This window comes from Plectropomus leopardus, chromosome 16, assembly GCF_026936395.1.
Source record: "Plectropomus leopardus strain MGB_pleo_1.0 chromosome 16, ASM2693639v1, whole genome shotgun sequence".
NCBI classification, from domain to species: domain Eukaryota; kingdom Metazoa; phylum Chordata; class Actinopteri; order Perciformes; family Serranidae; genus Plectropomus; species Plectropomus leopardus.
In genome coordinates, this window is record NC_142191.1 from 11,627,627 (window position 1) to 11,652,851 (window position 25,225).

The 25,225-nt window shown below is 39.9% G+C and overlaps 1 protein-coding gene across 2 annotated transcripts in view; it reads left to right on the forward strand.

Annotated features, from left to right (window-relative positions):
* Positions 1 to 19,595, forward strand: part of LOC121955513 (steroid hormone receptor ERR2-like) — a 170,576-nt gene extending 150,981 nt beyond the window's left edge. For both annotated transcript variants that reach the window (XM_088089222.1, XM_042503509.2), the window contains 4 exons: positions 2,450 to 2,560; positions 3,223 to 3,384; positions 10,147 to 10,416; positions 15,582 to 19,595. In XM_088089222.1, coding sequence (XP_087945348.1) covers positions 2,450 to 2,560; positions 3,223 to 3,384; positions 10,147 to 10,416; positions 15,582 to 15,826 — 788 coding nt within the window. In that variant the 3' untranslated portion in view covers positions 15,827 to 19,595. The remainder of the gene's footprint in view (positions 1 to 2,449; positions 2,561 to 3,222; positions 3,385 to 10,146; positions 10,417 to 15,581) is intronic.
* Positions 19,596 to 25,225: the final 5,630 nt, after the last annotated feature.

Consider the following 25,225-nt stretch of genomic DNA (forward strand, 5'->3'; position numbering starts at 1 on the left):
GTGTATTTAATATCAGTGGTTCCCAAATGGTGGGTCACGGGTCCATTGTTTGTTTTTTACATCAATGGATTGGTTGTATGTTGTTGGGCTTGGCATTTTTATTTATTTTATTTTTTTTTTGCTGATTTTCAGCTAATTTACCTGTACTTTTTACTAATTTCTTGCTCATGTCTGGGTCATTTCCGCTGAAGTTGCTCATTGCCTTCCTCCCTTGTTTTTGAAAGAAATCCAGCCAGTTTCAAGGATTAAATTGAGACTCATTGTTTAAGGTGGCTAATGCACATTTTATTGCTGACCCCCATCCACAGCAGTAAATTGCTTTGCTTCCGTGTCGGACTCCAGCCTGCTTCTCCAAACTGGAGGTGTGCAGACCGCCCTCTACTGTATGTAATACAGTGACTATGGAGAAGTACCTCATACAACTCCGCTCCAAAAAATCTGAACTCTCCCTTTAAGTTTTTGCATCACACAAGCTTGTTGTTGTGAAAGCCTTTACTAACTGCATATCCCTTTATTAGGCCTATGTGTGTCATTTAATAGAGAGAAGCTATTGAATTGATTAAATATCTGGAGTGCATGTGCACACTTCCCTGAAGCACAATTTATAATTTTAAATTTACCTTAACCAAGAGTAATGGTAGGAACAACCACTGAAGCTCCATCTGCCGCAAAAACCCAGTTCCTAGCTGCCTAACTGACTAATTAAAACCGCATCCACATGTGTTCAAAGAACAAGAAGTCTATTTGCAAGCCTTATTGATTACTTTAAGGCGTACAAATGGAAAGCTGTGTTAGGAGAGGGGCTCTCGATTTAGCTTCAATCTGCCAGGCATAAAATGATCTCACTGTGTTTGCTGGGAAGAATGAGCTCCCTCTGGGCACGCTGGGTAATTAGGTTAGTGGATAGTCGGTGTCAGGAAATTGAAAGACCATCCTAATCGGATTCTTTTGTTTCCAGGGGAATCAAAGGAATTTATACGAGTCACTGGGAAATCTCACACGACTCAATTCCACTTGACCATGTAAAATCTGTTTGCTCTCTCTCAGTGCTCAAACAACTTTTAATACGAGGGTGTAAATCCAGCACATAAGGTGCGCCTGATGTAGCCTGCAGTGTCCTCTGAGATGGCTTTCATGATAATCCCTCATATGTCAGTTTGTATACTAACTAGGTACTTACACTCTTCCATCTGCAACAAGGACTCTTTCAGATTAAAGGTAAAAAATAATGTAAAGTATATGCGTATATATAATTACTACATTATAAGAAAGGCTTCTTTGACGTACTTGGTACTCCAGTTAGAAATATAATATAACCAGAAAAATGTTTCTTTGCAAAGCTGTATGATACTGAAGAAATAGTCCTTAGTTTTATCATGAAATTAAAAATAATAAAAAACACTGAAATCCTTTTCATGACTCAGCAAAATATATGCAAATAGCTTTAGTCAGTAGAGGTAGTTATTGCTACAGTAGCAGATGTAAATGCATAAAATCTGCATCAAAGTTGCTTTGGATTTAGCTACTGTTTATACAGTGCTGGACCTCGCAAATTTTGCGCCCAAGGCAAACTTCCCCTGACCCCTGACACGCCCCCAAACAAGAACAAGAGCATAATCAGAAATCCACATAAATACATAACAAAGTAAACAAACAATAAAGACAAAAAACGTAGCAGGGCAATAGCAGAATACGATACGTGTAAATTTGCAAATTTCTTATTGTTCTCATTTCTTTTTGTGTACTGCATTCCTAATGGCTTTTGCCTACAGGCACTTTTACACTTCCTGTTCATGGTGGGAATGTAGTTCTGTTAAGCCACCTCGCCATTCTCTATTTAAGGTACAGTTGCAGAATGGGGGGGGGGGCAAAGTTGTCTCACCTTTGAGCTGTCACAAGAGGTAGTAACGGTGCCAAATTGGTGTCTACATAAACAAGACAGCTGGCAGCACAGGACCATGGGTAGGACGGGTGTGACGTTTTAATGACATGTTATCATGCGACCCATTGCAGGAGATTTAAAAAGCAGACAGTGGCAGTTAGCGGCTACTTCAAAGAAGAGCAGCAGCCTTAAAGGTCCGCCAATTGTGAAAACAATGAGATTCAATATCTCCGAGATCAGCCGCCATGTTACAGAGATTAACAATGAGTGTTATTGGTATGTTAATGCTATTGTTATTATTTTTAAAGCATGGCTGTAGATGTCACACTTGACCCCAACACTGTTGTGTTTATCATCACGCCCGTCACACCTCTTTTGATTCCATAATACCGGCATGCTGTCTAAAATCACACTGGATACCACCATTGTTCTGTGCAAAAATGCAAAGGAGGCATAAAGAACAAACTTCATAGCGGCCCTTTAGCACGATCGCTGTGGTAAAACCGGTTTGTGTCGCCTTTAGGCACATCTGACACTGCATTTATACATGTATGATATTTTTTGCAGGTGTACGTCTGGACCGGGTGAGAGGGGGGAGACAGAAGTACAAACGGAGGTTGGACGCAGAGAACAGCGCCTACCTCGGCCTCAGCATCCCCCCTCCAGCCAAAAAGCCACGTGAGTCACAGAGATTGTTTTTCTATCTCAGTCAGCTGAATGTTGCAGACTTAATTGGAACCCTAGCATTACAGAAAGACTTCATTTAGCGTTTATATCAAAGCTGTCGTTTCACAACTTGGTGCATTTTTAAAAAATTGGGACTAAGAATGTATTTATTTTATAATGCACAGTGACATTTTTTGTAGATTTTCGCTATGATGGGGAAAAACACCTGTTTTCAGTTATGCTATAGTCAGATTCATCATCAGGCTGACCTGCAAACTTTTTTTGACTTTGCACCATACATTATGAAGTACCAGACTATATCTTGAATTAATATTTTGAAAATGTAATATATATTCTTTGGATGTATAGACAGTAGTTTTTACTACATTAATGTTGTTTTGTATTTTATTGTTTATATTTAATCCACATGTACTCAGTGTAACTTTGCTGCCTTCTTGGTCAGGGTATCATTAAAAAAATGATTTCTTTTTATCTCTGTTGGTTTTTATGTGGTTAAATAATGTTTTAAAGAATGATAATATTTTTTGTTACCCTAGTTAAATCCAGCCTACAGTTTTTTTGTTTTCTATTTTTAAACTGTACATGCTGTCCCCTAAAATTGTCTCACACCACATTTCTCTCCTCTCCCTCCATTCCTGCATCCCCTCTTTCAGTGACCAAGATTGTTTCCCATCTGTTGGTCGTGGAGCCAGAGAAGATCTATGCCATGCCTGACCCCACCATGCCTGACGGAGACATCAAGGCCCTGACCACGCTGTGCGACTTGGCCGACCGCGAGTTGGTGGTCATCATCGGCTGGGCGAAACATATCCCAGGTAGAGAGGCGTGACTGCTGATGAATGACTGTGTTGTCTGGGCTATGGTTTTAGGACCCATCTCTTATTTTAACATTTTAACAATTTTAAGCACTTATTTGAACTTTTTTTGTAGATAGATGAAATAGATGAAAACAAAATACATTTTTTTAACTCATAGAAAAATAACTGTATGACATAAGAAATAGATTAGGATTATTTGATGTGTTGTTTTGGTTCGTGACATTTAAAAATCTATTTCTAATGCATTAATTTGTGAGTTTTAATAACTGGATTCATGAAAGGTAAAATGATTAGGTGATATGCTGTTGGTAAAGCGAAGAAGTAAAGCAGCATTTGAACATTAATTTGCTTTAATGATACAGTATGAGATTACTGAAGTAGTTCACTGACTGTTGCACACACATAAACACCCCCCCACCACCACACACACACACAGAGAGAGACACACACAGGATAATTAACATCTGCTACTCATCTGCACCTAAGGGAGAAGCTAGTCCCATATTCTAAAATCTAATCAATAAAGAGCAGCTGAAACCTTTGATTTGACTGGGTAGGGTAGGAGAGTCTGGGGGGGTTGTAGGGGGGATCCGCCCCTATGTCAATGTATTCCATTTCAATCCCAGACTTAAAGAAAGCAATCCTCTTACTTACTTAAGGAGACTACACAGTAAAATTGATTTATTTGGAGAAATACTGATGGATTTCCCTGGCCCTTGTTGACGAATTCTTAAATAAGACTTGTTATGCAAATGTTGTAAGATCTTCTTTCCTTTTTATCTCTGTCAGTTGAAACAGACACTTTTAGGCTCAGTATGTTTAAAGGGAGCACAGGTCAGACTCAAAGTAAAAACACCTCATTGATCCAGTTAAATGTAACGTTGACAAAATTGCACATGCGGCTATTCCACAATTTTTTCATTCGCTGCAGCAAACAAGTGTCATTATGAATTAACTGCCAATTGTTTTCTTTACTGATCAATTAAATGTTCATCACAGTTTCTCAGAGCACAAGAAAAGCAAGCAAGAAAAACTTTCTAGCACATTTCATTTCAGGTGGAAGCACAATGTGCTGCACAAAGTGTGAGATAGTAGTTACAGGTGCAAAACAAAAGCCAGCAACCAACAATATGAATTAATCAAATCCATTAAAAATATCAACAAAACATCATAAAGTAATAAGCAGGATGGAGAATAAGCCAATAAAAGATAAAATGATGTGAGTCAGAACTATTAATATATATTATATTAATATATTAAAATTTAATAAAATAAGAATACTATAAGTAGACCATTTAAAGTATAATATGTATGAATTAAAATAAATTGAAGGACAAAAACAGAATAAAATAAGATAAATAGGCCAAAAAAGATTATAGCATGTGTAAAACCAACAAAATAAAATAAAATAATAGATAACCCTAAAAACAGTAAAATAACTGAGTCATGGTTTTACCTGAGTTAAAACCAATAAAATAATGTAAAAAACAAATATTGTACAAAATTGTCTTGTTAGACAAATCCACAATCCTTGTTTCCTCCACATATACTTCTCTGCTATTGGTTGAGGCTGCGACTTCGCTGGTCAAAGTTCACTAAAGTTGAACTTGGTGTGATGCAAAGATGCAAATTTGCTTTGCCGCCAGAAGCGAATATATTATTTTCCTCTTTGCTCACACTGAATGGAAGTGAACTATTTTGATTTTGTTCATGTGTGACCTTATACAGTCTATGTATGTACAAAAACCAAAGATATTTCATTTAAAATGATGTAAAACAAAGAAAAATGCTCACATTTAAGAATCTGGAATCAAAGAGCACTTGATGGTTGTTGTTTTTTTAGAAATAATTAATCAATTGTCAAAATAATATAAGCCGTAATGTAATGTTACATAGTTATACATGGCTAGTTTGGAGATTTATTCACTCGTTTCCCAGCTGGCAAAATACAAACCAGCAGCATTTGTCTGGTCTGTCCATGGTTAGCCCTAATCACTCATTCATCATCAAATTTCCATTTTGTGCCTTAATGAATGCAGTTTGGAGTGGTTAAAAAGTGTTTCGTTACCAAACCTGCCCTGGGAACCTTTCGAGGATTGACTTAACAAAAGTCTCAGGGGAGCTGTGAGGTCTGATCAGCAGATTTGGCTTTTCGAGGGACACTGGGACCACTGGGAAGACGCTTTCATGGGAACAAAGAGAGTTTTTCCATCTTGAGAATGCAACTATATTATAAATAGCTTATTAAAAAATTAAATTCCTGAGAGTGATCCACAATCAAACTCTTCTATTTTAATCACAGCTACAGGGGTGCAGAAATTAATTTATGAAATTCACCATCATTTTTTTGGACCTCAATCTCTGTTACATTTTCTATGCATAACTATTGATCTTGAATGCTATGCAGTAGATCTAAATCCAGACTTGACAGAGTTATTAAAGGGGCATGTGACACTCTGGGGACATTTTACCCGGGGCCAGCGGGTCAGAGTGTCACCAAGTAACGATTAAGACAAAAGGGGTCCCTACAGTTTAACAGTCCACTCCCACCATTACACTCATAGCCCACTGCGCAAATGGCCTTAACGATGAGGTAATAAGAGTCATTACTGCAGATCGCTCCATTAATGTAAAAGTCCTTCAACATACAGATGTGGAGGAAGCATGCAACGTATTTCTGTTACATGTTGTCATTTTAAAGGCTTGAATATTCCCACTATAATCTGCCCGAGTTTACTTTAAATATAGAAGCAAAATATTTGCATCGAGACGTTTTTCTGTGAAGCCGACATGTTTGCGAGGAAGGCTGTAACTCATCACGAGGCAGCCATTGATTGGATGTTACATGCACTGTCATGAAAATGGAAACAGAATCGCAGCACGATTGCCAGGAGGTCAGAGGTGGCCGCTAATTTGCGCACAGCTGTTAACACACACGCCGTCACCGACATGGAAATGCAAACAACATGTGTAGATTTATATTCGAGGCAACAGCATTCACCACCCTCTTGTATTTACCGTTCAGCACCACTTTCTTCCTCTTTCCTCGCTTTTCCTCTGCCACACACACACACACGCACACACACACACACACACACACTCATCATATCTCTCACACACACTCTCTGGCTTCCTTGTTCTCTTGTTCCCCTGGCTCTCCCCCCTCCTACTCCTCCTGCTCATATAGGGCCCTCTAGTCTCATTATTACCTCTGTCTTTTTATTAGGCCCATTAGGGCTCTTAGGAGGCCTGTAATGATACTAAATGAATAGAGAGTGAACTGCTGTCTGTTTTAGACCCAGCTCTCAATGACAGCTTCAAGCTTCACTGCCAACCACTCAGTCTCTTCATTGTACTGAATAGGGATTCAACTACTTATCTGATCTGTACCTGTACTGTACTGTTGCATAGCCAGAGCACTCTTCTTCTCTGTAAACAATCACTAACAGCCCACAGTCTGCTGAGGACTGGGCACCGTATAGAAATAGACACATGCTATGGTGTTAAATCATATGGTTCAGTATGTCCTATTATATCATGGAGTGTTACGGATAAAGAATTAATTTCCAAATTGGATTCACCATCATTCAAAAGAGCATTACAAAGGCAGAATGGACTCGTGTGGTTAAATTGTTTAGGCAACATAACACTTGGTGGGGGAACATTTTGATTTTGATGCTAACAAATCTCCCTTTCCCACCAAAATTAGCGCATGCACACAGGTTTTTCAAACACGGGTAAACCCACTAAATATCGGTGATAGACTGCATTCCCCGGCCAGTGAACACACCACTGCAGCACACAAGTCTGACTTTCTGTTAGCTTTTGTATGTGTGTGTGTGTTTTGTTGATGTGCCCGTGTGATGTCACGGACAGACCAGAGGTCCCTGAAATTTTTTCAGTGGCTTCTTATCTTTATATATAATGCATTTTTATTTTATTTAGACAGGGACAGTGCACAATAAAACATTAACCTTATATAAAATAAGGAGAGATGCATTGTAACAGGTCTTAGCAACCTTCTATTTTCCGCCCATAGTCCCTGGGCAGGTATTTGGAGCAAATAAATTAATGAAAGAATTTGATTAAATAAACATTAGTTCATTTTCCACACATTATTTCCCCCATATGCCACCCCACTTAATTATGATGAATCTCAAATTTGTGACAAATTAGAGCTAGAAAATGATCAGGGCACAGTCATTCTTACATCCTAAAACCAGTTTGTTCCTTTTTCCATCCAATAAAAATTAGATATGTGCAATGCTGCACAATCCCATATCCCAAAACAGCATGTTAGTATTACAGAACTACAAAACAGATCTTAAAACCAAACCACAGTAGATGAACTCTGGTTTGATTTAGCTAAAGCTAAATTTACTTACCCCGCTCTCTCCCTTACTGATTCTGAACCAATACTTTGAGAAATTTTTTTCATTATTTTGAGATATTTAGTTTGTTATCTTACTTACTATGACAGTAGCTCTACAGCGTACCTGAGCTAGTTTGACTAAAAAGGTAACTCGCCAAGCTTAGCTGAGTTTTAGTTCTGCCATCTCAGCTTTTGACTATAGTAAAATTCTCTCAATTTGGTGTATTTAAGTTCCTTATTAATCACATATTTAAATGCATATAACTGTAGATAGGTTTGCATTTTGTTTCAAGTGCATCTTTAGGTATTTAGGTATTATGATAAGTCTTAAAGGTAGCAAATGAAGGCATTCAACCCCTTCTGTGTTGTGCTGGTTAACTCCTTTTCCTTAATTTCTATTTTACTGCTCTCCGTTTTTGTTGGGTGGAGTGACAGATAATTCCTGTTCATATAGTGCAGTGAAAACCTGTCGTTCCTCCTGTCTCCTCATGCTTTTTGTCATCAATAGGGGAGAAAACTGCAGAGACGGAGACATAAACATTACCCAGTTTGCTCAATATTGTGTCATGTTTGGTCAAACGGCAGTAAATCAGTGGGGTGAAATATTGATATTTCATCAGTGGGAATCACCCTCCACAGCGACACTTAACTCAGCCACCTCCGGGCGACACACCTGAAGCTCCGGGGCAACCCCCAGGGAGCCGGGAAGTCACTCCATCGCTTCAGTAAATTGAGTGGAAAGGGAAAAAAACACAGGCTGGGGAAAAGAAAGATGAAGAGAAGGAGGAGGCAGCTGAAGAGGGTGACGCTTCCTTCAGAAAATGTGTAAAAATAAATGTAGAAAGAAAAGGCGGAGCATATAAAAGAGACGATGCCCCAAAAGGTGGTGTACTACTGATTTATTAACGCTTTTATTCTGAACTGAATGAGAGGTTTGATGTATGAAACATAATAATAAGCATTAGTCTTGTCTGAATCATTGCTCCTTCACATCGGTTTTTCTAACTCACTTTGTCCACACATGTAACATGCTGCAGTCATTGATCCTCCCTCATTATTCTAAATACACCTTATGGGATTAAAGCCATTAATTTTCTCGTCTTTTGGGGATGGAGAGTAAATTCATGAATTCCCGATGCAGCCTACAGTATCTACGTTCAGTGATCCCGTAGTTCCTCCATCCCCCCACTAAACGTGTACCGGATGTCCTCCATCAACTGTCTGTTTGTCAGATCTGAGGCTTGGATCGATCCCCCTTTCGCATTTGGTGGACTGATTACAATCTACTAATCAATGACACCCCCAGCACTCTTTTCTCTCTCCCTCATTCTCTCTCTCCCCGTCGTTTCTCTATTTGCTTGATAAGAACCATCGGGAGGACCTCCTTTTAAGTCAGCCTGCCCCACTCCCATCCATACAGCCTCAGATTTAAGTAAGCAGTGTGTTGGGTTCAAGGCCCTGGTCAATACCCCCCAATCACCTTCCTATTCACTGTAGAGCAGTGAAAGGTATTGTGGCGCTGGAGGTCCTTTCAGATGTCCGTCTGTTTGATGTGGTGTGTGTGAATGTTAGAGAAGAGAGTTGATGGGTCGACCTCGAGATCTTGGAAGAAATGTTAGAAGGTTGAACACGAGAGACAAAAGGATCAAGAAGGTGTCTATCAGGTGTAATATATTTTGTTATTCTCACTTTTTTTTCTTGTTTCGTGCTGAAAGTGGCTTTATATAAATCCAAAATTCCTTGAAAGTTCACATGACTAATTTATAACCTTTATTTTAAGAAACAACACTGATAAGAAATGATACCTGCTACATTGGAGAGAAGTTTTGCACCTTATTTGATCAATAATTTTATAGTATAATGACAAATGGTGACACATATCAGAAATAATGATGAATCGGGACGTTTTGTCAATTTTTAAATCCAGGCTTCAGTTTTTTGCTTTGAAAAGAATTAATTTTGTATTCTCTCTTGTGTACCATGACAAGAATAAGAGGTGGTTGGGTTTAAGAGTGGATTTGTCCTCACTAAGCGGTGTCTCGTGTGCTTATGTGGTGGGTTGCAGCAGGACCGACTGTCGACGGTTGATGGTTGAAGCAGCCGGCTCATGTTTCAAAGGCCTCCGTACTTGACAGATTTATATTCTTCTCTTAAGCCACCGCATACAGTCATCGGCCTCTGTTTCAAGTTGGACTTCTCTGGGGATTATACAGGGTTGTATACACAGCCCGTAAAACACATGGAGGACTTGAGTCGGCCAATTACAATGCGGCGAGGTTAATGGGTTGATCTCATGATTTGTCATGTGGTTAAACAGTGTGTGTGTGTGTGCAGCGACACCTGGAAAGAAAATCCCCCAAAATAACATTTTCTTTTTAATTCTGCAGGTTTTTCCACTCTCTCGCTGGCAGACCAGATGAGTCTACTGCAGAGCGCCTGGATGGAGATTCTGGTGCTGAGCATTGTGTTTCGCTCGCTGCCCTGCGAGGACGAGATCGTGTACGCAGAGGACTACGTGGTGGACGAGGAGCAGGCGAGGATCTCAGGCCTGCTGGACCTGCATGTCGCCATCCTGCCGCTGGTCCGACGCTACAAGAAGCTGCGCATGGAAAAGGAGGAGTTTGTCACGCTCAAAGCCATCGCCCTCGCCAACTCTGGTATAGTTGACCTCCAGGATCCTGCTGTTGGGGTTCATAAACTGATACAGTGCAGCCAAACATTGCTCAAACCCACAGAACTTTATTCTGAATTCCAGCAGTGACACCAGCGTTTCCAAAAATACCAAATATTTTAGGCAGCTTTGGGGAAACATGGGAACACACCAAGAATACTTTCATTTGACGCAGTCTTGAGCCCCCTCCCCACTGAACGAATAACCCGCTAACAACTAATACCTGGCTGTAGTCTTAAAAAGGAAGGTTTACAATCAGTGTTCATTCCCAGTAAAAAATACTCTATTTAACAGCTATTTATTAGCTCCAGCTCCAGTCAGCATTGATGGAAACATGACACCTGGGTGCACAGTATTAGCCTCTTTTCTAGCAAGATGCTATGACTGCTTGTTGCTTCCCACTGTTATTGGGTTATTTCCCAGCATCCTATTGTTTCCTTTAGGCCTGTACCTAATTCAGAATTATGTCAGGCAATCATAGAGTGTTTTAAAGTCAAGAGCGTTCACTCTGCAACAAAATCTGGAGACCAAAATGTCTCCAGAAGTGCACTGCACAGCATGCTAAGTAGCAAAAAAACAACAACAAAAAAGCTGTCTCCATCAACTGAGGAGTCTCGAATTGATGATTAGAATCTGCGACTTTAAAGGGGCAGCTCTAGTTTCCTTTATGTTGATTTATTTGAACGCAGCTGATTCACAAGGCTTATTTATGCTCCCTTTACGTAAAAAAACAAGATATGTCTGTTTTAAACAATGTAAACGTCACACTTTCATGCAATCTTTATTATGGCATTAATACAGCCAATAGATGGCACTAGAGGGCGCAGTCAAAAGTTGACTAGGTGACGGTGACGGTGGAGGAGGTTGTTGCAACATATATATTTGTTTGTTGTCAGACTCTTTTTAATAGGTCCGTCTTCCTTCTCTGGGATGCTCTGCAGTGTAGGTTGTTGCCAATGCTGGAACAGCAACTTTCTCTGCAGCGTTCTCAGCCGTTGAATCAGGCTTTTACCATCTGAAGGGACGTCTATACTCTTTTGCAGAGGTAGAACGGCTAATAGGAAAGCCCTTTCTCTGAAATGACCTGTGATTGGACAGAATTGTCATCACAAGAGTTGATTTTCTAAAGACTGAAAACAAGAGGAGGTGGAGAAGTCCAGTTTTCCCTCAGTCCTCTTGAATTACAAGATGCTCAAAATTTATTATACAATTTCCGTCAAATGAAGCCAAAATAAAACTGCCTACCCCAGCTTTAGAGTGAACATTAAAGGAAAAATACAGTAAAAAATATGTCAGAGCTTACATTGTAATGAATATGTATGTGTAAGATCACTTTTAAAACGATGAATTGAATTCATGGTTTATTGTAAATTTCAGTAATTCATATCATATAATTTTTCTCTAAAAACATTAAGGCATCAGGAGCTTGACATAAAGCCACATCTCTATGTTAAACCTTAAATAAATCTAGATAGTCGGCATTTAATTAAAGTAAACAAAGAAATAGAACAAAAAAAATGTTAAGTGGTCGTCTATATCTGGTGAGCCGATCACTTCCACGCTGAAGGAAACCTGATAAGAGGACATAAAGGTCAGGAGAACAGTTGTTTAATTCAGCACTCCCTATATGTGCGAGAGCGTGCGTGCATCTATATTTTAATCTATGTGCACGTATGTGTGCGTGCGTGTGTGTGTGTGTGCGTGCATGCTTGCTTGCGTGTGTGTGTGACTGTCACATTGCGCTCTCATTCTCTCCATCTCCATAACAGTGGCTGCCAGCGCGCCGCAGCCGAGGGAGATATATTTAGCATTTCATTAGGAAAACAGGGGCTGTCAATAAAATGTGTTAAGTGGAGTGGAATGAGCGTTGGGGAGCGACGGGCCTCGTTTGTTCCAATGTGAAGATGCTGCGCCCATATCGACAGTTTGCTTTTCATGAGGCCGGGCCTGTCCCCGACTAATCAATGCCTGTTAGGAGTCTTTTCTCCTGCCTGACTGAAAAATGAAAAATGCTGAGCCCAGAGCTTTAGTCTTCTGATGACAAACTCTCCATGGGAGAGAGAGGGGGGAGGATAAATGGGAGGGGAGAGCTAAAGGGAAGGGGGAGGAGAGGGGGGGGTGATGGAAAGACAGGGATGTAAAGGTAAGGGAGAAGTGTGAGAGAGGAAGGCAGGGGTTGAGAGGGAGGCTCAGGGAGGGCGAAAGGGCAGCTTCGGCTCGTTTGAACACAGTCTCGGAGAGCTTCGGCTCCAGGGGTCCTGTGGGTGTGACAGCTGTGGAAATTCATGGCCATTGATTTTGTAATTAGCGGAGTATCGACGGGATTGACGCCAGGCTGCTGACGGATTACATGGAAATTGTTTCTTCAAAGTTAGTTTTGCATTCCGCCCCTAACCTCCTTCAACACACACACACATTTAAAAAAAAAAAAACACACTCCCCCTGTGCGTTTACACACACTGACACACATTTGAAAATCTTTCTTTCCCCTCCTCTCTCCGCCTAACACACACACACATATGCTCGCACAGCCAAACGAGGATCAGATCAGTATTAACATGAAGGTTTCAAATGAAGAGAGCTGGAACACATGTGCGGTCCACATAGCCTAGTTAATTTCCCAAGATAGAAACGCAATTTACACAGAAGGCGACTGGTAAAAGAGACTTAATCAGTCAGTTAGGAACATAATTAGCCTTGTACTTTCCTTTTTTCTGCCTCATTTACATGTTTATACACGGCCTTACTTCACTCCACAACTTTCATGACACATTGCAGGGCCGATCTAATTCACTCACACACTTCAATCAGCAGCCACGTTCGGTTTAGCCTCGGTAATGCGGCGTGTTTAGGATGAGACGAGACGCTCTCGTTCTGTCAGATATACCAAGATGAATTGTTTCGATTCAATTATAATGCAGAATTGAATTCGCACATTTGTATCTATCAGTTAATGAATTGTGGATATGATGCGTACACAGATTAGACCCGACACTGTGAGTCTGTGTGGTGAAATTGGCTGAAAGCAAACCACTGCTTGTCCATTAAAACGCTCTCTGTCAGCTTGTCCTTTTGGAGGACAAGCCTGTGTTTTTTTTCTCCTCTGACTTGTAGACTTATACATAGAGAGCAGTTTTTAATAAGTCTCAACTGGTTTTATTTTAGAGCCTATACATAAGGGGGCCAACTGCTCTTTCTTATGGAAATGAAGGCCATCTGCCGCCATCATTCAGCTGAACGATATCCTAGTAATGCAGCCATCTGAATTCATTAGCAGGGGGGATGTATGTGGTCCATGATACCAAAAGAAATGAATCTTTTTCCTGTCCCACCGTATATTTATACGGACCTACAGTACCTTCTCCCGCTCTCTCCCTAGAGTCCTGGCCACGCACAGGCATTTATTTAAGGAGCGTCATTAACTACTACCAAGAGAAAACCTCTCTCCAAAATTGCATGTTTGCAAAGACAAGCTGCAGAATTTAAAGCCAGCCAATGCTGCTTCAAAACACCAAGGTCCAGTCTCATTTCTTGTTTTTTTTTACCCTTTGTTTTTGAGTGCCCATTTGCCCCTCTGAACAGAGTTAAGACCCTGATACGTCATCAGCAGTCATTGATGGCTTTTACATAAACAGAAGTAAATGTGGCAAGGTTTGTGGTATTATGGTATTACTGGAGCTTGTCCAGTATTGAGAGAGACATCTCCAGCTCCAGCAGCGAAACAGGTTACAACATAACATCTTAGTAATTTTCCCTCATCAATGTACATCCATTAAAGTGCTGGTTTTTGCCACTAATATGTTCAAATTGACATTAGTGTCTGACAATATTTTGGAAAGGACCCCAGAGAGAAAAAAATGTTTGTTTTTTTGACCTTTTTTTTTGAGTCTCGCTCAAGGAGAAGTCTCGTTCTGAAATCTTGGGAGAAGTGATTTGTTGTAGGAAAACAATGTTAAAAGCGTTAGTGAGAGTCAGAAAGAGGAGTGTCAAGAAGTTGTGTTGGAGTACAGAAAGCAGAGCTCAGCGTTATCTGAAACATTTTCAGGGTCATGGCTTGAATTTTTTGCCGATTTGGACAATGTGGAAAAGTCTGTGAGGTTTCAGAACAAGACTTCTCCTTTAATGAGACTTGGCCATAATAGACAGGATCAGTGAACAGTGTACAGAAAAACTTTTTATTTCTCTGCAGGGCCTTTTCTAAATGTGGTCAGACACTTACAGTGACAATCTGGACCTGTCAGTGGCAAAAACCAGCACTTACAGTGGCTGTAACATTGACAGTGCACAATTGCCCGTAGGGATAACTTAGCAGTCTAGTCTCTCTCAATCGTGGACCAATTTCAAAAGCTGTTGTTCTCATTAGTCACTTGGACACAAAAACAGGGAAAATGGTCCAAATTGAAGAAATACTGAAGTTTCCCGTTAAGTTTAATGCTATCAGTGGATAAAACAAGTCATCAGATAAAAAAGAACACAGCTTTATTTTCAGATCACTCATTTGTAGGCTAACGTTAGCAATCCGTATTCTGACCCTTACAGTCCGCACTTAAATAAGAGGAGCAGTAACAAGTGCAGCAACTTTACTGCTGGTCTAAATTTCAGGCATCGTAAGCCATCAAAGCCAGGGAATTTAACATGAGAATTTGTCAAAATGAGGGACTGTCATGAACACATCAGCAATTATAATGCAGTCTTAACTAGAAAGCTACCTCTATCAAGTAATCTGCATACAAGCAATTTTTTACTTACTCTAAGTAAAGTAAAGTAAGTTACACTAATTATAAAAAAAGGACCGTTATACATTAAAACAACACTGAAAGTGCTGCACATAACTGGAGACAGATTCACAGGTCGTCAGATACTGACTTTGTATCGTCAACTACCCCAATTGTTGAATTTGTCTTTCTCCAGAGTTACATACAACACGTTTAAACTAAGATTATACATGGGTTATTGGAATTTTCAAATCTTTATTAACAGAGAAAATGCATTTGTGGGTTTCTTTTGTTGCTTGCGCAGCCATCTTGCTGCTGATTTCTCATAACACTCGATTTGGAGTGTGCTGTTGAATAACCTCAGTTTGAGGGACATTCAGTCCTAACACTTCAAATCTTCTCTTCTCTTCTCTCCCCACCACTCTTCTTGCTCCAGACTCCATGCACATAGAGAACATCGAGGCCGTCCAAAGGCTCCAGGATTCTCTCCACGAGGCCCTGCAGGACTTTGAGGGCTCCCAGCATCCAGAGGACCCTCGGCGGGCGGGCAAGCTGCTAATGACCCTGCCGCTGCTCCGTCAGACCGCCACCAAGGCCGTTCAGCACTTCTACAGCATCAAAATGCAGGGCAAAGTCCCCATGCACAAACTATTCCTCGAGATGCTGGAGGCCAAGGCTTGACACCCGGGCCAGATGTTTGACAGACAGCTGCATCACCCAACGGGAGGCGAGGGACAGCCCATAAAAGATAAAGGTGGTGTGCCAATTGACAGTAAAAGGATGAAGCTTGGACTACTGAGTCATTTTAACTTTTAAACAGTAATAAACATAAAAAAGGGACTTGAAATGGTTTTAAAAAAGGGTGAATATCAACCTGAGTCACACGGGATCATGATGATGTATATAAAGATGTTGTGTACAGAAATCAGGCAGCCGCGGTCTTGTTATAACCAGAGACCCGTTGCTCTATATCACCTGAGGCTTCTGTGAATTTGTTTCTTATCTTATTTTCATCTCAAAATCAAAGTGTGTTAATATAAATGTCCTAAAGAGCCGTACGGCTACGTAGCCACATTATGTATTTCTTTCTTTCATATTTTCTAATCTCAGTTGTTAAAGCAATAGTCTCTAACTGGTCTACATATAATATGTGTACTGTATATTGTGTGAAATTGCACTGGGCGGGAGGGGAGAATTGTTCGACATATTCTTATATTCGTCATCAAAGAAAGTGGCGCCCACCACGGGTCTGTAAGATTCTCGATTTCCTCGTACTATATTTACCTCGTAGTAGCTTCATCGACTCAGCGGTTATAGTCAACTTGGTGCTTACCGAAGGACAATGGTTGGCTGGAGATCATAGTTCACAAGAGTTTGCACTAAGCATCTATGAATAACGTGGCAATAATGGGTGTTGAACAAGCGAGCTCAGAGTCTCAGTGAGTGGTTTCTGCTCATAGACACTAAACTCACTCTTCACTTCTGTCTGTGTTCAGCAAATATTGGCAACTATACAAACTGTGAAGGATACACAATAAGCTACAGTCTGTGCTGATAATTTTAAACTGTGACGAATTAAAAAAAGGTTTATAATATTTGAACGCAGGTACAATAACAGCAACATCTATGCAATTTAATGCAATCTAATTTACTCCGTAATACAGCCTACAACAAATACTACCGTTGTGAATTTTATAGTAGGGATGCACGATATTTTGCCGATATCTGATATGCCGATATTTTCCAACTCATTTTGGCTAGTTACCGATGCCGAAACCAATATATGCACTTTTTTCCCTCCTAACTACAGAGAAAATCAATATTCTCCTGAAGTGCAATTTACATATCATGCCTACCCTTGTCGTGATGGCGCACGGGCAGATGCAGGTACATTCATTGGTCAAAATATGAAAACTACTCCAACTTAAGTTTTATGTAGAATATGTCATATTTATTTTTATATAACATTTTAAATAAAAATTTTAAATTCCTCCTACTTAAACAGGCTTGGATAATGCTCTCTCTGAGACTGTCCTGAAAATAGCCACAATCAGGGCGATTTTGACCAATTTTGTCGAACTAATGGTGCACAAATAAAGAGTCATCTTATCGGCCTGTCAGATCGGCACAAACATTTATTTCCGGCAGATGTCAATATTTCATTTTAAAGTCTTTGTGCTGATGTTATCATGCATCCCTAGTTCAAAATGTTCAGTTTGTGTCACATAGGTGCTGATTTGGCTCTCTGCTCATTTTTAAGTTTGCAATGGTGGCATATTAGATTGCATTATATTGTGTAGGTTTTGCTTTTTCTTTTATCCAGCCCCCTTTGTTGAGTTTGCTCAAACAACAAGTGTCACTATATTGATCGCATTATTTCCACAGTTAATCACATTAGTTTGTTTTTGGTCAAAGTCCTGTGTGATACCAAAGTCTGCTTGCTAGATTCATCTTAACTTTAAACATCTCCTGTAGTTTGTTCTCAGTGTGGACAAAAGGTTAGATAGTGTGACTCACAGAGAGGAAACTTGACTCCAGTTAGGGATGTTAATGGTCAACTGTTAATCAGCAAACTACTAAGAATATTTTTTAATTGTTAGGCATGTCGGGCTATAGGTTAAGTTTGCTACTCTAAGCAGTAGTATGCTTTTAGCACTATAGAGACAGAGTGCAGCCAGTCATACTCTGGAAGCTACACCCACCAGGGGAAACTATCGGTGCCACAATATACAAACAAGGACTGAAACGCTAAAAAAATGCCTGAAGCTATAGCTAAAAACATTAGATATAACCATGTCAAAAGGTTGATTTAGCAAATTATGGTCTCCCAGAGAGGTAAAAAGTAATAGTTAGCTTTAACCTCCGCAGTTTGCCCGGTCAGACTCGCAAAATAATTGCTGCTCAAGGTTCACTAAGTGTCAGGATCCCACAGTTCCCCCCCTGTTGTCACTGCTGATCCCTCACTTCTGTATCCACTTTTGTCTTCTTAAAAAAAATTTTTTTTGAGTTCAGCAGCTTACAAAACTTAGTTCTGAGTTATTTGCACTGATGGTAATGTTTTGTTCCACCACACAAAAGCTTTTAGACAATTTTTTGTTGTTTTCTAGCAGACATAAATGTCAGGGAGTCACCTTCATGTAATACAAAGTCATTGGAGAACAGTGGATTGTTTTCCTCCCTGGAGGGATCAGGATTTGCTGTCTCAAAACTCATAATGATGCTGCACTGTTAAGCTCGCTGCTACTACTCTTGCGCACCACCCAAGTTGAGTGGGAGCTAGCTAGTATCGCTTCTGCTATAATCGCAGAATAAGCATTGCAGCTAGCTAGCTCTGGTTGGTGCGTAGTGCAGAGTGGCCGAGGCTAATTTCAACTAACCAGTGCAGACCAGAGGATGGGCCCCATGTTTCAGCATGTTAATGCAATAAGCAGGCCATCTGTCAGCAAAGCCAACAGAAAATGTAAAAAAGGCAAAATATTTATGTTACAAAACATTCAATTTTAACCACCACCATAGTGCTTTGAAATGCAGCACTAAAGCTCAATGAGTCAGTGGAGCGCAGAAATAAGATTAAAGGCCTCTTGCATTTCGCATCATTTTCTGTTTGTTTTTTTTATCTCTCTTGAAAAACTTTCCGATTAGTTAGAGGTTTTTGGGTGTCGGTCTACTGAAAGCAAAATCACTCTAAACTGACATCCCCTAAAACAAGTTAAAATTGCATTTGCAACTCCAAAACCCATAAATACTCATTAAATAAAGATGTTTTCACATGCAAGTACACACTACTGCACCAGCTTAAGCTTGACAGATGATGCTTCCTTTTTATTACTTTCACCAGTTTCAGGGCAAGTTGGGTAAGACAGCAGCGTTTAAATCTATTTGGATAAATCACAGATGACTACAGGTTTAAATCACCAGGAAAAAGTTGCATTGAATGTTTCTGTAAACCACTGATACATTACATTTGCACTTTATTTTATAACAGATACGTTGAAACTTTACGTTCTCAACAATGCTGTGGTTTACGTGTGGTTAGGTTTAGGCAAAAATGAGTTGGTTTTGGTTAAGAAAAGATCATGGTTAGCTTAAGATACCTATTTTCGATGGCTCAAACACCTGTGGAAATGCTGTCATGTGCTGTTGAAAACACTGATGGAGGGTTGCCAAAAAACAACAGGTTTTGTTGTTCGTTGGCCTCCAATGGTGGTTTGCAGCTTGGCAGTTGTTTCGCCCAGATGATACGCAACCCATCTCCATCTCCCAATGACAGATCACCTTATATATTACCTTACTTTAGAAATGTTGGTATGATGAATGCAAGGTATTCATGGTTTGCAGAAGCGTACAATGCCAACCTTTCCTTCTGCGGACTGCGCTGTGAAACAATATAATGACACTTGTGTTTCTGAAAAAAACTTAAATTACTCCTCAAAATGAAACTGAGAAGGGCTCTCAGAGAGCGCAGACCTCCGCCAAGGCCAAATGATCCCACAATGGGAACAAAAGTTAAAAATAGTTTGAGTATCCGCTCCATGATTGGGATCCACTCCAAAATTGAATGGGTACTTACTTGGCCCATGCTACACTCTTCCACCAAGTTTCAGGAATATCAGGCCAGTGGTTTTTCCGTAATCCTGCTGACAAACAAACAAACAAACAAACAAAATGAACCTCCTTGGCAGAGATTATAATGACATTTTAGCTCGCTGAGGAATACAGATTTTTTTGCTCATCATTCAGACTGGCAGTGTATTTTCATTTCTGCAAAAAAAGAAAAATAAGTAATAAATCTGTATACTCCAGAAGTGATAGCTGACTTTTATAGGGTTATATCTATCAATTGTTAGCGAGTTGCCAAATTATTCAAAGAAAGCAATCAGAATAATGTAATACAGTTATAAACATGTTATCATAAGATCAAACTAGTACAATAATCAGCTGCTCGTAGGATTTTAGTGAGACCAATGTTGTCCCTTGTTAACACTTTAAAGCAGTCTTTAAGTGATTAAAGTGCCATTAGCTTCTGCCCAAACAAAAAGTAAACACTAAGTCAGGCGACCACTAACTTCAGGCCAGTTTCTACACTTGAAATGATCCCCACAGGAACAGACACTATTGATTCACTGTAATGTAATGCATAGATAATTATAACCCAAGACAGTAGATAAAACAGTTCCCATGATGCTCTTTTCCAAATATGTAGCCAGCTAATCCATCCCCAATGAGGGATGTGTCATCACTGTACAGAAGCAAACCAAAGTCTTCAAATAATGGAAAAAACTGCATTTTGAGCCAACCAGTCAACATGGCTGTTATTGACAGCATTAAAGGTTGTACCTTCATCCTGCTAATCGTCCAGCTGTGCATCCATTCATTGTGAGCATCTTCTGAACCTACCATGGTGCAAACAGCTAAACAAAATGAAAACTTTCTTTCTTTTTGTTCAGCCAATTTGTGCATTGATTAAGCATTTTTGTCAATATGAGATGCTGTGGGCAGTCTGCCATAAAAAAGTGATGTGTTTCATATTACTGTTGTATAAAGGAGCAGTGTGTAAGATTTAGGAGGATTTATTGGCATCTTGTGGTGAGGCTTGCAGCTTGAAAACAGCTGAAACTTCTCGAATTTAGAATTCCTCTAGTGTTCATTGGTCAGATGTTTCTTTTTTTTGTCAGATAACTTCACAGATGTTCAGAAGGTTTTTAACAGGGGCTGAATTAACTGCAAAGGTCTCTTCCTCTCTAAACTGAGATGGTCCGCCGGCCCAGCGCCTGCTACTGTGTGCTCGCCTTTTTTCTCTAATAACTTTAGATTCAGACATTCAGGAGGTTTGTACCAGCAGCCAAACGATCTGCAGAGTTCTTGTCCTCTCCAAAACAAAGAGACCCAGTGATTTAAACCGAAATTAAAAAAATAATCATTAAAAACTGAACAAAGGCGTCTCATGTCACAAATCAGTTGGGTTTTTTTGTTTGTTTTTTTCACAGCTGTCGGAGACAGGCCAACAGACAGGCCTACAGCTTAATCAGTGTTTTTCCAATGCTCCTCATCGCAGAGGGGCTGCTAACTGTGGTGGCCCACGCAAAAACGTTAAAACAGGTATGCCTCTTGTCTATTCTGGGGTACTGCAGAAACATGGCTGTGCAACAAGGTGGTTCTGTGGCGAAGGACCAGTGTCCTAGGGTAGCGCCATGCTTTGAGCCCAATTTTACATAGTGGTGAAAAAGTGGAATTACATTATCTGGATCCATTGCGTGATGTCATGGTGCCTAAAAAGACTTTTTCCCATGGACTTAACTGTGAAAAAGAGTCTGTAAATCAGTGGATACATATTTTTGAGCGTAAAAACCCCTGAAAAATTACTTGTGTTCCTATCAGGATTCGATTAAATCGGCCTGATAACATTTCTAAAGTCTAGAAGAAATGCAAGATTATATCATTTTATCCCCATTCAAGTTAGCAAAGGGCTAAACCAGAAGTAAGCCATTGAGACGGTGGAAGTTAGCCGCTCGGCCACGCTTGGCTGCTGCAATTCTCCAGTGCATTCGCTCCACGGGCTCCATAATGTTCATACCACATAAATTGACCTTTTGGGTGTCATGCACCACTGGGTAATATTCATAGGAATCGGATGCTGTCTCCAGGTCTCTCAATACATCCATGATGAAGACCAGCTCCCTATGTAGATATAAACGCCTTGTTCTAAGGTAATTTTTTAGGTAATAATACACTTAAAAAAACATATTATAATTACATTTCTGCCAATATATCCCCCTAAATCCTAAACACTGGACCTTTAAAAGAGTGTTGATGAACACGTTTTGGCCAAAACAGGCAAACTGACCTTCTCCTCTGTGCACTTTGAAGACTGATGGCAGATAATTGTTTCCCAACTTTTCCCTTCTTCCCAAATTAATATAAGAAAATAAAAGAAAAATGCTTAATTTATTTTCAGAGTTCTAAAACGGTTGTACTACATCCAATTAATTCTAATTGTCTCCTAAGCTGAAATTCTCAATAGAAATGGAGCAATTAAATTTCTGCTTTGGCTCTACCTTAGGGACGAGAGACGTTTTATTTCGGTTGACGGCGGGGAGGGTTTGTCTAAACCTTTACAGAGGCGATTTCACGGGTGTCTGTAATAGTTTCATAACAAGAGCGATCACTGGGCTATGCAAGGCGAATATGGCCACCTATGTTCGTTGTGTCGTGGAGCTTCAGACTGACATTTAGTTGTGCTTTTGTTTACAACGTGGACAAACTGTACAGTGTTGTACGCTGCAAATGTATATTTCACCATACTATACTGTAGCTGCTGTGCATTGATGTAGCTATGATTGTTTAATTTAATGAATTTCTCATGATGTATCAGCAACACACACACTTAGAGCCCACCTGAGTAGCTGTATGATATAAATCACTGTATGAAGTCATGTGTTTGGTCTACGGTGGGATATCTTCTTCTTTTCTGTGTCTTTGTGTCTCTCACTGCTGAAACACACACTCTGTGTTGTCATCGATTTTGGTTATCAGCACAGCGGGACGTATAGCGAGTGAAGTAGTCTAGACCCTATACCTCAATTCATATTTTGAAAATTACACTGGGTTTGGAAACGGGCCATGGGTCCCTCCTGGGAATCAGTGGCACAGAAATAAAGTGACATCACTGACTGGGTATTAAAAAAAATGTAGATGAACCTGCTGCAATTGGGGAGCACATTCCTCGGAGGAGAAAGCTGCTTATTCGCTGTTCCATTTGCGGACTTATCTTATCTCCATGCACTCTGAGATGACGAGATTTACATAAAACATGGAGGAACCTCCCTGGCCGTTGTGGTCCGCGGTGTATAAAGGACCCTGCTAGGTGTATGTACCATAGACATGTGATTACCCAAGAGGTTTACTCCCCTCAAAAGCAATATGTTAGCAATCGTGATGTATGAATCAAGTTAAAAGGGAGCTTTGGTTCATTTTAATTATAAACTTACCCCATGCTTGGTAAAGGACAGGGTAACTATGCACACACAGTTCTGGGGAGACAAAGACGGGGAAATAAATGTGAAAATGTTGGGATGAGGAAGCAAAAAGCCAACCACAGCTGGGTTTCACTGGACAGTATTGTGTGGCATTTTTCTTGTGTTTTGTTTGTTGTGTTCATGCCTAATGTACCCATGTGTAAATATATGCTTTTTTTGGAGTGAGTCAGATCTAACAGTGCACTGAATGTACAGTGACAATAAAATCACATGGTTTATGTATTCACTGCAAATGATTTCTTTCAGTATCTTCAAACCAGCTAACAATGGGTGAAAATGCCTCCATATTTAATGCTAATGTTAAATTAAAGGGTCATTTTAAGTTAACCTGGACCCTATTTCCCCATGTTTTTTTTTTTTTTTGTAAGTGACTAATGGGAGAAACAATTTCTGAAATGTGTCCAGTATTTAGTGAGAGCGTTGCAGCTGGATTGGCTGGTGTCAGCTGCAGCCCTATTGCTCAAAAATAGACCAATTTCAAAAATGTTTGTTCCTATCGGTCACTTAGACACAAAAACATTGGAAAATAGGATCCAGCTTGAAAAGTATCAGTTACCCTTAATATATTACCACTTTTCAGGATTGCATTCACATTTAAAGAAAGGAAAATACACTGATATCTTTTTATTCTACCTGAACATGACAATACATGGTCTGTATCAGATCAATCATATTTTTCTTCTGCTTTTTTGTGCAGATTGTCACCCAGAGCCTACAAAGATGTCTAGATGCATGCACCTCTTGGTGATTGCCTCCATGGATACCCTCAACAAAACTGTATCCTTGAGCCCATACAGCATATTTAGCATCAACTAGTTTTTGTTTTTAACACAAAGATAAAATTGCAAGATACAATGTTTTCACCCTACAATGATAATTACATTAGATTAAATATATTTTATTATCATTTCCCCCATGCACATTGAAAATATACAGAGTTTTAACATTATGTACAGTAGGTGAAGGAAAAAATTAAAATGACTTTTTCAATGAGACATACACACCTTTAAGAAAATTGTTGTCAGGTTAGTTTTAAAATCATTAAATATCTATATAAGGTAAAAGTTCCATAATTTTCTCCAAAGCTGAACAGGCTGTTAGTTCCTTTGTCCACCTGTTTGTAATATAAAGTAACTTTTTAATCATTTGCTGTAATGTGCTGTTGTTTTTGGCTACTCTACATCACTCATTCAATGAGTGTCAACAAAATATTAGTGAAAGCTAACATCATGCCTTCATTAGACACAACTGTATCAACAGTGCAGCCTCGTCCGGATCTCAGCTTATGAAACGCACAGCTAAACGGCGCCCAGCATGACTAATCATGTGCGAGTGCATCTGTCTATGTGCACTTGTACTTTTTGCAAGACGGTGCCTCGGGGTGTTACGGCATCCTCCTGCCCCGACTGTCAGTTGGTTAGCTGTCTACACAGTGTCCCGTTTGACCTTGTGTTGGCTACAACACTGGCTGAATGCACATCTGACACACTCTCTTCCTTTGTGGTGCAATCCTGTGGAAGTCATTTCATTTACTGGGCTTTCAACTTCAGCCAATATGGGGGTTGGGTGGGGTGGTGGGGGGGTGAGTCTGTGTTTAATCAGCCTGCCACAAAGCATTCCCTTAAACAAAATCAACTATGATGTCCAGTGAAAAGATCTCCCAACAGAAGATTGAATTAAACAAATAAATGGGCTTGTCACAGTTTCATTTTTTATTTATTCACTTGGCACGGCTACGCCCGCCACTCCGTATTATTGCTGGAAATAACAACTGGGTATTAACTTGTGGATTGTTCTGCACAGTACATCAGTGCTACCTTATGTTAGTGTATCAACTGTATCATCCATTGACACTCAAATAAGTAATTCACTGCTAGAAAGATGGTCTTTTTGTAAAACTTTGCTGATTATGACTAGAGGGATGAAAATACTGCTGAAATTGCTGCTGCTTGGCCAGAGAAAACAAAGACAAAGGACTATGGCATTCGCTTTTGCTCTAGAGGTAGAAAAACTACCACAACCAGAATGCAATGCTGGTGAGTGA